We start from the raw sequence: 12,651 nt of genomic DNA on the forward strand, positions 1-12,651 counted from the left end.
CTCTCAGTCTAATTGGAGGAAAGGATACACATACCCAAAGAAATGCAGTTCTTGGGAAGTTCAGCCAGGAGCTGTTCATGGTACAAGGGGTTCACAGCAGGAAGGGTCTAACTTGGCCAGGGGTGAAGGGGAGAGGGGCCGATCAGAAAAATATCAGGGGGGCACCATGGGATGAGGTTCTAAAGGTAAAGGGATGCTTGCCATGCAGTACGCTCAGAGGACCATCATCCTAGGCATGCGGGGTGTGAGCAGCTGTTGGTAGGGAGGTACTTAGATGCTTAATCTTTTCAGAAGAGGGCAGCACAGATGGAACATGGGGTGAAGTTAGGAAGACAGGCAGGCCCAGAATATGGAGGGCCTTGAATGCCCCCCACGGAAGCATCTGGATTCCATCTGACAAAGACTCGCTCCTTAATCAAACTTGAGTCAGGCTCCTCTGAGAATCTCTTCTCAACTGGGCCTCAATCTTGGACTTCCAGGTCTGTCCCTGCAGAGTCTAGTTTTAACAAGAGCCCTGCTAAGGCAGTGTAGAGAGAACCCTCACCCTGAATATCTCATCACCCTCTATTCCTCAGTACCAACATCTTAATACCTTGGTTATCTGGCCTGCCTTCAGGAAGAATCCTGCTAGGTCAGTTCAGCAAGAATTTCCCCCACCCCGTATGTCCCCTCTGAGTAACTGTCCACCCACCGACCCCTCATCCTGCTTCACTTGTATTTCCATTTGGAGTCGAGCCTGATTTCTCTCCCCTGTTGCAACAGTGTTGACACCAATGGCAATCACTTCAGTGTTGACACTAATGGCAATCACTTCCTTACTATGTTTACCACTGTCACAATAATTTTCTCTTAACACAACCTGAGGGTACTGGGGAAACTGTGAAGGATCTGGACCTTCGCAGATTAGTAAGTCTGACAAGAGTACAGAGAAATCCCCACTAGTGGGTCCCAAGTAGCACATTTTCTGAAGGCCTGCGACGGTGCCAGCACCGTGCTCAGCACTCTACAAGCAGGGTCTCCTATCAACGTCACAACCCCAGAACACGGAGAGTGTTGTTCCCCCCATCCCCCAGGCCAGAAGCTGGAACTCAGTGTGGGTTAGCAATCTGTCCAAGTTCACACAGCCAAGAAGTCGCAGAGCTGGGAGTTCATCTTGGGCTGCCTGACTGGTATCCAGGTTGGGTGCTGGGGAGGTACATTATAGTGAATCTAAAACTCCACTTTCTCTCAGGTTCTGTAATACTTGCAAATAATCACAGACTCAACAACGCAATTCCTACTGAAAGGAACTTGATTGATGTGCAGCAAATGGGTTAAAAGAGGAGCTTTCTTCACCAAAAAAAATTAGGACTTCATGAAAAACCTGAGAGAAATAAGGTGAAATGGGATCTGTCAAGGGGCTACTTTTTCTTTAATTAGAGAGAAAGCATTAGGAGATAGGTGGCTTTGTTTTTGCTTGTTTAATAAGGAGACACAGGTGATCATTCTGAGGCAGGGACTAAAGGGGACCCAAAGGTGGAGGAGGCTTCCTATTTTGAAGGGGGGAGAAGAGCCGAGAGTGGAAAACATAGTCATTAAACAGGGGAGTCGGGCCAGACAAGCACAGGTGGAGGCAGAGGGAACTCCCCAGCGATGCCCAAGTTACTTAAGGTAATTCAGAAACTGGCAATTACGGAGACTTGATTCCAGGCAGGAAACAGGAGGGAAAGGAACCCTCAATAATCAAGATATACTGTACTTACTAAACAACTACAGTAAAAGAGACAAGGATGTTTAAAAAAAACACAAAACAGTTCTGTGTCCCTGAGAAGCTTATAATTTACATGGGGAGGACATGGACACACACACACACACACACACACACTCCACACACACAATCCTATATATGATCATTGTAGATAAAAGGAACAGCTGATAAGTCTATAAATAAGGAAATGGGAGATGCATTCTGCCCCCATGGATGGTTAGAAATTCTACAAATAAGCTGAAGAGTGGCTATTCTGAGCAGGAGGATGGAGTGAGCTGGGTGAACAAATGCCTAAGAAATGAGGGTTTTCAGGAGCTAGTCAGAGTTAAAGGCAATAATTTGAGAGACAAAGATAATTCTGAAAATGAGGAAAATTACGAGGGAATTAGGAAACATGGGAGGTAATTAGCATGTATTGAGCATTTTCTCTGTGCCAAATTCCGTTTTGACCACTTCATTTCATTTCATCGAAATGACCCTATAACCAAAGTAATTATCCCCACTTTCAATGAGTGGGTTGAGGCCCAGAGAAGCTAAGGAGCTTTTAAAAAGCCTTACAGCCAGCTAGTAAATCCATACTTTCTGTCTGACTCTCCCTGATGCCTCCATCTACTCCTCTCATTTATGTAGCACCGACTGTGTGCAGAGTAGCCTCCAGGGACACATGACAGATTATGGCTACGCTCATGTGTTCCCTCATTCCAGGGTTTCAGAGGGTATATTTACAGGAAACCACTAATCCCGTTTCAGGTGATGTAAACATCTCTGAATTTAGGGCACCGAGGAGTGAAGAACTGATATATTTCAACACTACTAAACACTATTAATATTCACTCAAAGTGTCAACTGAATAAACTCTTTAAAACCTAGCTTAAAATGTTACTGCTTTTAAATGGGAATGCAAAATGGTACAACCATCTTGGAAAATTGTTTGGCAGTTTCTTTTTTTTTAATTTTTATTGATTGATTTGAGAGAGAGAGAGAGAAACTTTAATTTGTTGTTCCACGTATTTATGGGTTCAATGGTTGATTCTTGTACGTGCCCTGACCAGGGAGGGATCCAACCCACAATCGAGTATCAGGATGATGCTCTAACCAACTGAGCTACCTGGCCAGAGCTGTTTGACACTTTCTTAGAATTAAACATAGAGTTAAGATATGATCTACTTAGCAATCCCACTCCTGGGTACTCATCCAAGAGATATAAAACTTTATTCTCACACAAAAACCTATATACATAGGCATAGAGCAGCTTTATGCATAATCGTCCCAAGCTGGAAACACCACAATGCCCTTCAACAGATGAATGGATAAACAAACTGTAGTGCACCCATCTAATGGAATACCACTAAGCAATAAAAAAAAAGAACTGTTGATACATGTAAGAACCCAGACTAAAAAAGATACTTAATATATGATTCTATTTTCATGACAATTTGGAAAAGGCAAAGTTACAGAAGAACAGATAAGTGGTTGCCAGGGGTTAAGAGAGAGGAGAAAGTTTGACTACATGAGGGTTTTTTTTTTTATGGTGGTATGTGGTAGACAGAATAAGGGGCCCAAACCATGTTCACACTCTAAACCCTGGAAATCTGTGAATATGTGAACATTAAGGGTAAAAGGTACTTTGCAGATGGAATTAAGGTTGCTAATCAGCTGACCTTAAAATAGGGAGATTATCTGATTATCGGGGTAGGCTCAGTATATTCACACGGGCCCTTAAAAGTGGAAGAGGGAGGGAATAACTAATGAGAGAGACTTGCCATGGAAGTAGAGACAGGAGAAATCTGAAGCATGAGAACAACTCAACCGTTGCTGGGTTTTAAGTTGCAGAAATTGGCTAGAACCTGAGAGTAGCCCAGGCTGACAGCATGGAAATGGGAACCTTAGTCCTACAACCACTAAGAACTGCGTTCTGCCACCAACCTGAGTGAGCAAAAGCATGGATTCTCCCTTAGTCCCTCCAGAAAAGAACACAGCCCTGCCAGCACCACCTTGGTTTTGGCTTTATGAGACTCTGAAAAGAGAAACCAGCTGAGCTGATGGACTTCTGACCCATGGAAACTGTAGATAATAAACTCACATTGTTTAAAGCCTCAAGTGTGAGGTAATTTGTTACAGCAGCAACAGAAAACTAATACAGCATAACTACATAACGCTGTATTTGTCAAACTCCCTACAAAATACACACTAAAAGAGAGAGAGAGAGAAAGAGAGAGAGAGAGAGAGATTTGACGGTGCATAAATTTGCAAAGAAAAAATTTTAAGGCTCTTGCTTTTAAAGACCATCAGTATAGACAAGAGAAAAGTTCTAGCCATATTTCCTCACTTCTTCAGTCCTCAATCACCACAGTGATAACTGAGGTTTGGAACTTTGTCTCTATCCCAACTCCTGCCTTCCTTGCTCATCCACTGCCCAGAACTAAGCGAAGCTCCTGCAGACAGAGGCCCCTTTCCACACCACTCACCAGCTCAGATCTGTGGTAGATGCTTTGCTTTGGCTCTCAAACAGGCTGGGACGTACAGGTCTCGGGAGGAAGCACCCATCTTTAACAAGACCCGCTTTCCCAGGACTTGGAACCAGAGAATGAAAGGACAGCTCCAAACTTAAGTGTGCAAGTCCATTTCAAAGAAGCTGACCGTGGACTCTCCAAGACCGTTTCCATCATCAAAGATGCATCAAAACCAACAGGCAGAGTCCAAAGTAATGGATGACTCGCCAGAATTTTCAGCAGATAATGTAGGAGTACGCCAAGAAATGCCATAAACCCAATCTATTTCTCTGGAGAATTAACGTGGTGTCCCTTTGCTAATCACTAGGCCACCCCACCCTCTACATCTAGGTCACCGCCAGTGTCCTTAGGTCTCCTACTTTATAACAAAGCTGAACGTAGTTCTCTCACAGCATTTTTAGTATAGTATATGCTATTTACCTGGCCTGCTCAAAGGAATAGCACTTCTCTTTAAAATTGTTTCTTAACTACTCCTCACAGTCTACAGCCAATTAAAAGTCCATAAAATAAGTTAAATATGCCAAAGTAAAGACTGCTGGACTCAACAAAGAGATCAATAAACATTTGTTAAATGTCTTCTGTGGAGAAGGCCCTGGGAGTACAAAGAAGCAAAACACAGAAGGCCCTTGTTTCTCTCTGCAGATGGCTTACAATGCATTCAGACAGATGACCAAAATTAATATAACCTAAGGCAAAAGATTACATGATCATATACAAAATAAATGCCACAGGAGTTCAAAGTGGGGAGAGAGAGTGGCTGGGGAGATCAGGGGAAGAAAGCTTAGCACAGGAGCTGAAAAAATGCAGGAAAATAGAGATGATTCCTGCAAGACAGGACATTTTTCTCAAAATGAGAAATCTAGAAACACTACCTGCAAAATCTCCCTGTTAGCATACATTTCCCTAAGATTTTAACAGGACTCTAAAGAGGAAAACAAATTACCCCAGTTTCAAAAACAGAAAGAATTTCTGGGATTCTGAATTTAGACTAACAGCTAACTCCACAGAAATTCATTCTTTACTGGTCTCTGTTGGGGGTGAAAGTTACTGGCATTTCTGGATGGTTCTGGGCTTCTTGGGTCATCCCCACAAACTACACTCCTGCAGTGAGGAAGGGAGGACCCACCTTAGGCAGTCTCCACCTGAAACTGAGCTACCTGGGCTGGTTCCAACTGAACTGACGGGGGAGTTACTCTACTCGGTGTACAAACCCTGACACAGGCTGCCAGAACTGTCATTTCCCTTAGTTACACGTTATGAATGAGGAATGGCAAGGGTCCTAGCACGTGCCAACCCCAGTCCCAACACCCTTCAGCGTCCAGCAGTTTTGTTCTGTACCCACACCCACCAAAAGAGATGTGTAAGAGAATGTTTGTAGCAGCTCTGTCTACATTAGCCCCAAATTGGAAACTATCCAGATGGCTACCAACAGTTAATGAACAAACTGTGCTACATTCACATGGGATACTACAGAACAATGAGGATGAACAAACTGCTGCCACACGCCACAGCATGGATGAATTTGACAAGCATAACGTTGAGCACAAGAAGCCACACAGAAAAGCGAACATATTGTTTGGTTTTATGTATGTAAAGTTTTTTTAAAAAGGAAGCAAAACTAATCTATGGCATTAGAAGTCAGAACAGTGGTTGCCCTAAAGCAGGAGGAAGTAGCCCAGGAAGGGACACAAGGGGGACTTCTGGGGTCCTGAAAATGTCTGTTTCTTAGTTTGAGAGGTGATTACAAGGGAGTGTTTATTTTATAAAAATTCATCAAGCTGTACAATTATGATTACACCTTTCTATAGGAATGCGCTATTTCAATAAGAAATTTATCTTAAAACTGGAAACTGTTATATTAAAGGATTAATACAAAAATTTAACTTTATAGTTGAAGAGCTACATGTGTATTCAGACACAATTTTTTTGTTTAAATTACTTCTTTTATATGGTGACGATTTTAATGGTAAAATTTATTTTATATCATTTGCTTTCATTGATTTGGTCAAGAACATACACATTTAGATAGGAAATACAGTAACGTCATAATATTAAATAAATATAACCCCAAAATTAAGGATCTCTGTTTAATCTATGGCTTACACACAGATTAAACAGGGTGATATACAGTGTGGGACAAAAGTAGATTTACAATTGTTTGTATGGAAAATAATAATACAAGAATAAACTCTGTTTTGAGTGCTCACAACTGTAAACCTATTTTTGCCCCACCCTGTATTCTCCACTTTGTTAGTCCTGGTCTATCGCTTTTAGAAACAAAGAGGAGGAGGAGGAGGAGGAGGAAGAAGAGGAGGAGGAGGAGGAGGAGGAGGAGGAGAAGAAGAAGAAACTTCTCCAAACTATTCTTTAAAACTTCTGAGAAAGGAAAAAAAAGGTCACCAGACATGTTCTAGTGCTGCACAATTATTTGTTTTAAAAAATTGTTACAAGGCAAGGGGCAGGGACTGGATGTCCCCAGTAACTCCCACTCTAAGCCCAGACTGTAGGCTGATCCCAGCTTAGGGGTGTAACCCAAACAACTTACTATTTGCCCCATGCACCGGCCATGGATAGATCAATATCCCCTATCTGCCGTTAATTATAGAATTTTCCTCCTCATCCATAGCTGCAGCATAGACCTTCTCTTCAATTTAACATGAAGCAGAGAAAATTCCTCTCTCCAACCCTCAGAGGTCACCTCTCAGAAAGCACCCCCAGCCACCAAGCAGTTAGCAGCCAGTGTCCTGGTGACTGTGAAAATGAGGACTGAGAAAGGGTCATCGGGGGAGCTGCCCTCCTTAGGGAGGTACATGACGCCCAGACGCCAAGGTCGGAGCCTTGCCGGGGTCCCCTCCGGAGGAGAGTGCCCGGCCTCCTGGTACACTTAGCACCTGCCAGTCCCAGGGGCCCTGGGCGGCGCCACCGCCTTGGCGAAGATGCAGGGAACGGCCGGGGCAGGCAGACGTCGCCTCTGGTTTGAGAAAGGCCTGGCCGACTCTGGCTGAGACCCTCTATAAATTGTCACCCGTCAATCACTGACCTAAATACACCAGCCACTGGGGGAATGGCAGGGAGGGGGGCTGGTCGGAGCATGCTCAGTGATCGGGATGACATCACTTAATCAATGCCGGGCCGGGAAGGCTGCATCAGCAGCCGCGAGCGGAGCGGGCTGCCAGGAACGTGTGTCAGCGGGGATCGCGAGGCTCCCATTAACTCGGTCTCTCCCCACGCGGCTCGCATACAAAGAGGGCACCCGCCGCTACACACTCTGGGGACCGGGGAGGGGGGAGGGGGGCGGCGGGGGGGGAGGGGAGAAGAGTGAGACACAAAGCTAGTTTATTTCAGTTGACATATTCCTCTAAGAACTAAAAACTCAGGGTATTCCCTCCCCCCACCAGCAGCCCCATCTGCAGGGGAGGGGGTCGGCGGGGGAAGGGGAGAGTGAGGGAGATCCAGAGGGAAGGGGGCCCTCGCCACACAAAGTAACTTCTGCTCTCTGCACAGTGGGGCTGCCGGCCTGCGTCCTGGGCCGCCTCGCCCCACAGATGTGGGCACACAGTCCTCTCCACTCAGCACCAAACACATCCGAGGGGCGGTGGGCACCGTGCAGGGGAGTCGCCTCATTTAGGGAGGGGGTCAGGCCCGGGCTCCACGTCCGAGGCAGCCGGGGTGGAGAAAAAGCAGGAGGCACAGCAGGCCTCCCGAGGACACCAGGCCGCGGGGTTCCCTGCACCCCGCCTTCAGCGCGCAAAGCAAGGTGAAACGCCGGGGGGAGCCGCGTCTGCACGGCCGTGGGAGCTCCGCGTCCAGGCCACGGTTTTTTCAGTACCTTTTTTCTCCTTCTTTTGCATAGATGGTGAGAAAAGGTAAAAAATGTTCGCTAAATCGAACTGACCCTTGGAATCATTTGCGGGTTTGCAGAGCTCATACTTTGAAGGGGAGCCTGGACATCCCGACCTGGGGGTACCCTGGACCCCCTCCCCACGCGGCATGAACAGGGAGGGGAACAAAAGGCCCACCCGGGCCCCCACCCCGCGAACAATGGCGACGCCGAGCCCTTCCTCGCCCCCCACCCCCATCCTCCCCACCTGGGCCCGCCCCGCCGCCTCGACGCCCCTCCACCCGCCCGGGAGGGAACTCCGGTGCAAGGGCAGGGGGTCTCCGGTCCAGTCCACCCGAGAAGGCAGCCCGCGGGGGTGTCCGAAGGGGCTGCCCGAGCACCTCTGGGCTCGGTCTGGGGCGTCGGGGAGCCGGTCTGCGGCGCGAAGCAGGAGGGGAGGCCGGACGCCCCAGCCACTTACCCCGATGACCACGGTCTCATCGCCTTTAAATTTGGGGATGAATTTGTCCCCGCGGAGGATCTCCGCTTCGTTGAGGGGCCGGAACCGGCACATCACTTTGATGCTGCATTCAGCTGGGTCCGCCATCGCGGCCGGCGGCGGGGAGGGGGCGCGGGGAGGGTGGGGGGCCGGGATCGGCGACGAGGGAGGAGGCCGCGAACCGCGCCGCCCGCAGCGAGGCCGCCTCCAGCAGCCGCCACGGAGCTTCTCAGCAGGTCATCGCGGATTCGGAGGATGGGCAGCTCCCGCCGCTCGGAGACCGGGTGGGTGCAGCCTCTCAGCCTCCGGCCCCGCCGGCTGCAGACCTACCTGCCCGGCCCCGCGCTGCGCCCCGGCCGGACTGCCCGCGACCACGCGGCCGGCGGACAGGCGATGCGCAGGCTGCGAGGCTCGCCGGGCTCAGAGCTCCCGGGCCCCTGCGCGCTCAGCCATCCCGCATCAGCACCAGCGCGCTCCCGGCCCGCCCTCCGCCCGGTCCCGCCTCCCCCGGCCCTCCCGGGGCGAGAGCCGCAAGGCTGAGACCCGCCCGCTCTGAGCGCGGAGCATCCTGGGACCTGTAGTCGTTCCACCTGCAGGTGGAAGGACAAGGATGCTTGGAGTGGGCTTTGGGGGTGCCCGGGTGCAACCTCCAAAAGCCTGCGGTCTGGTCTGCCTGCCCAAGCCAAGCACAGGATGGAGGTCATAGCCACTACTCCGGGTTAAAATCTCTATAAATAACCAAGTCTATATCATCTCTACATCTCAACACAACAGTTATGGAGCATTTTTTTTTTCTGTGCTAGACAGTTGTGCAAGAGTTGAAAGGAAATTCAGGGTGAAAATGAAATTTGGATGAGTATTTTAAGCGAGTTATTCCTGAAGATGCCTGTACATAAGTAGTGGTTCATAACATATTTTGGATTTGAGGTCAGGGATTAAGAGAGGTCAGTTGGGTTTCTAGCACTTTCCACCGTAAGAGCCCTAATACTTAGTAAGAGGCATGAATGGGTGACTCCAGGAGAGCAAAGGGCTTAAATAAGATATCAGAAGCAAGCAGAGCAAGGGGTGAAGTTAGCTATCTGATGAAGTTAGCTACCTTTTCCATTGCAAAAACAAAACAAAACAAAAAACACCAAAAACATGAAGACAGCCTCATACACACCCACAGATTTTTCATACTATTCAGAGGGTTTGAGAACAATGGGAGCCTGCCTGTGACTCCTGGGTTAAGAACCTCTTAATTACTATTAATTATAGTACAGTTTAAAGAACCTCTGCCTAATGCCTACTTAGAATCCCATAATATGTACAGAATATATACAGAATGAAGTCCAAAATCCTTTACAAAATACACCCAAGTCCCATGATCAGATTTCTTCCTACTTATTAGCTTCGTCTCTTGCCACTTCTTGTCTGGATATTTACACTCGACTAATACCAAATTACTTGTGGCTTCCTCCATTCACCCCTTGCTCTGCTTGCTTCTGATATCTTATTTAAGCCCTTTGCTCTCCTGGAGTCACCCATTCATGCCTCTTACTAAGTATTAGGGCTCTTACGGTGGAAAGTGCTAGAAACCCAACTGAAGCCATGGAGGCAAAAGGAGTATTTATCAGAAGAATACAGATTTATCTTGCATGTTCACGAAACTATGAAACAACCGAGTCAGTGCAAGGGCAAGCTACCTAGACTCACTGTTTCCCTCTCTCTCTTTCTCTCTTCTCCCTGTTCTCTCTCTGTGTTGGCCTCACTCATTCTAACTCTAGATCATCATTCCAAATGTCAGGAGACCCAGCTGCCAACAACCTCTGGGTTTCATTCTTCAATTTCTACCACTACATAAGGAGAGATATTGTTTCAGAGTTTTAGTTTTAAAATCCCAGGGAGTCTGTGATTGGCCTGGGCTTAGGTTAGTGTTTCCCCCTAGACCACTCAACCAGAGGCAGGAACTCTGTAAGATCAGGAGAATCCCATGGTTGTAAGGTTCCCAAATGAAGAGGATGTCATTCCCTCCAGTAATCTCCATCGGTGAAGTTTCTGCCCTCCACAGTCTTGTGTCAATGGTGCTTGGAGGAATTGCAGCCCAAGGTGGGCACAAAAAGAGCCACCTGCCCCGCCAGCTACTGACTGAGGCCCACTGACTGGAACAGCTGCAGCAGCATGTTGCAGGTGCACCAGAATCCTGGAGATGCAGGTGGTGACCAGAACAGAGGGGGTGGAGACCCCACAGCAGAGCTGAGAGAGAGTTTAGGAGTGAAACAACTGATGTGAGGTGGTCTTAGAGGAAGGTGACCCTAAAAGGAAAAGGGAAAAATAAATTCTGCTGTTATACAAGGAAGAGCCACACGAGTCACCCAACCTTACTGCTCAGCTCAGTACTGTCCTTCACAAACCTCCACTCCTCACCATTCTCCAAGCACTGGACACATTGTCAGCTGTGACTCTTTACACATGCCCAGTGGATTCCTCTCACATCTGCATAGATAGATAGATAGATAGATAGATAGATAGATAGATAGATAAATAGATATATAGATATATATGATTTCAGAGAGGAAGGGAGAGGGAAGAGAGAGATAGAAACACCAATGCTGAGAGAGAATCATTGATTGGCTACCTCCTGCATGCCCCCCACACTGGGGACTGCGCCCATAACCTGGGCATATACCCTTGACCGGAATCAAACCCAGGACCCTGCAGTCTGCAGGCCAATGCTCTATCCACTGAGCCAAACTGGCTAGGGCACATCTGCCTCTTTAAATCCTAGCTATCCCTCAAGAGTCTATAAGACTTTCTACAAAACCTCCCAATACAGGGTTTCCATTTCTGGTGATGAAAAAATTCTCAAACTAGATAGTGTGATGGTTGCACAACATTGTGAATGTACTTAATGCCACTGAACTGTACACATTAAGATGGTTAAAACAGTAAAATTTTATATGTGTATTTTACTACAATAAAATATGGAATTATCTGCATCCCCATGTTCACTGCATCATTGTTTACAATAGCCAAGACATGAAAACAACCTGCATATTCACTGACAGATGAGTGAATACATAAAATGTGATACTTTATACATAATATATATTTGTATAATGATATGCATATATGTGAATATTGTTAAGTATATATAATACTAGAGGCCCATTGCACAAAGAGATTCGTGCAATAGGCCTTCCCTTCCCCTGGCTGCAGGCACCAGTTTTCCTCTGGCACCCAGGACCCAGGCCTTCGCTCCAGCCGGAGCCTTCAGTCTTCGCTCTGCCGCTTCACATCTACGTATGCAAATTAACCACCATATTTGTTGGGTTAATTTGCATACTCTCCTAATTGTCTGGTGAGCTTAGCGGAGGGATGGTCAATTTACATGTTTGTCTATTATTAGGTAAGATATGCTTATATAATAATGTGATTATATATACATATAAATATTACTAAGCCATAAAAAAGAATGAAATCCTATCATTTGCAACAACATGGATGAATCTTAAGGGTGGTATGCTAAGTGAAATAAGTCAAACAGAGAGAAACATATATCATATGATCTCACATATGTGGAATCTAAAAAAATACAAACCAAACTTATAGACACAGAGAACAGATTGGTGTTTGGAAGAGGCAGGGATGAGTTAGGGCAAAATGGGTTTAGGTGGTTAAAGATAAAAACTTCCAGTGATAAGAAAAATAAGCCATGGGGATGTAATGAATAGCGTGGTGACTATAGTAAATAACAGTACTTTATATATTTGAAAATTGCAAAGAGAGTAGTATTTGGAAGTTCTCATCATTAGAAAAACATTTTGTAACCATGTGTGTTGATGGATGTTGACTAAACACCCATTACTTCACAATATATACAAATGTCAAATCATTATGCTGTACATCTGAAACTAATACAATGTTATATGTCAATTATATCTCAATTTTTAAAAATATGTAATATTGGCCCTAACCGGTTTGGCTCAGTGGATAGAGCGTTGGCCTGTGGACTCAAGGGTCCCGGGTTTGATTCCGGTCAAGGGCATGTACCTTGGTTGTGGGCACATCCCCAGTAGGGAGTGTGCAGGAG

General features: G+C 46.6%; 1 protein-coding gene across 1 annotated transcript in view; it reads right to left on the reverse strand.

Annotated features, from left to right (window-relative positions):
• KIF5C (kinesin family member 5C) overlaps positions 1-8,981 on the reverse strand; it is a 150,343-nt gene extending 141,362 nt beyond the window's left edge. Inside the window, exon 1 of the mRNA XM_070423040.1 lies at positions 8,562-8,981. Within this exon, the coding sequence (XP_070279141.1) occupies positions 8,562-8,687 (126 nt within the window). The 5' untranslated portion in view covers positions 8,688-8,981. The remainder of the gene's footprint in view (positions 1-8,561) is intronic.
• Positions 8,982-12,651: the final 3,670 nt, after the last annotated feature.

The sequence above is a fragment of the Myotis yumanensis genome, unplaced genomic scaffold (genome assembly GCF_028538775.1).
Source record: "Myotis yumanensis isolate MYYU_CA2020_CCGP unplaced genomic scaffold, mMyoYum1.0.hap1 SCAF_8, whole genome shotgun sequence".
Classification (NCBI taxonomy): Eukaryota; Metazoa; Chordata; class Mammalia; order Chiroptera; family Vespertilionidae; genus Myotis; species Myotis yumanensis.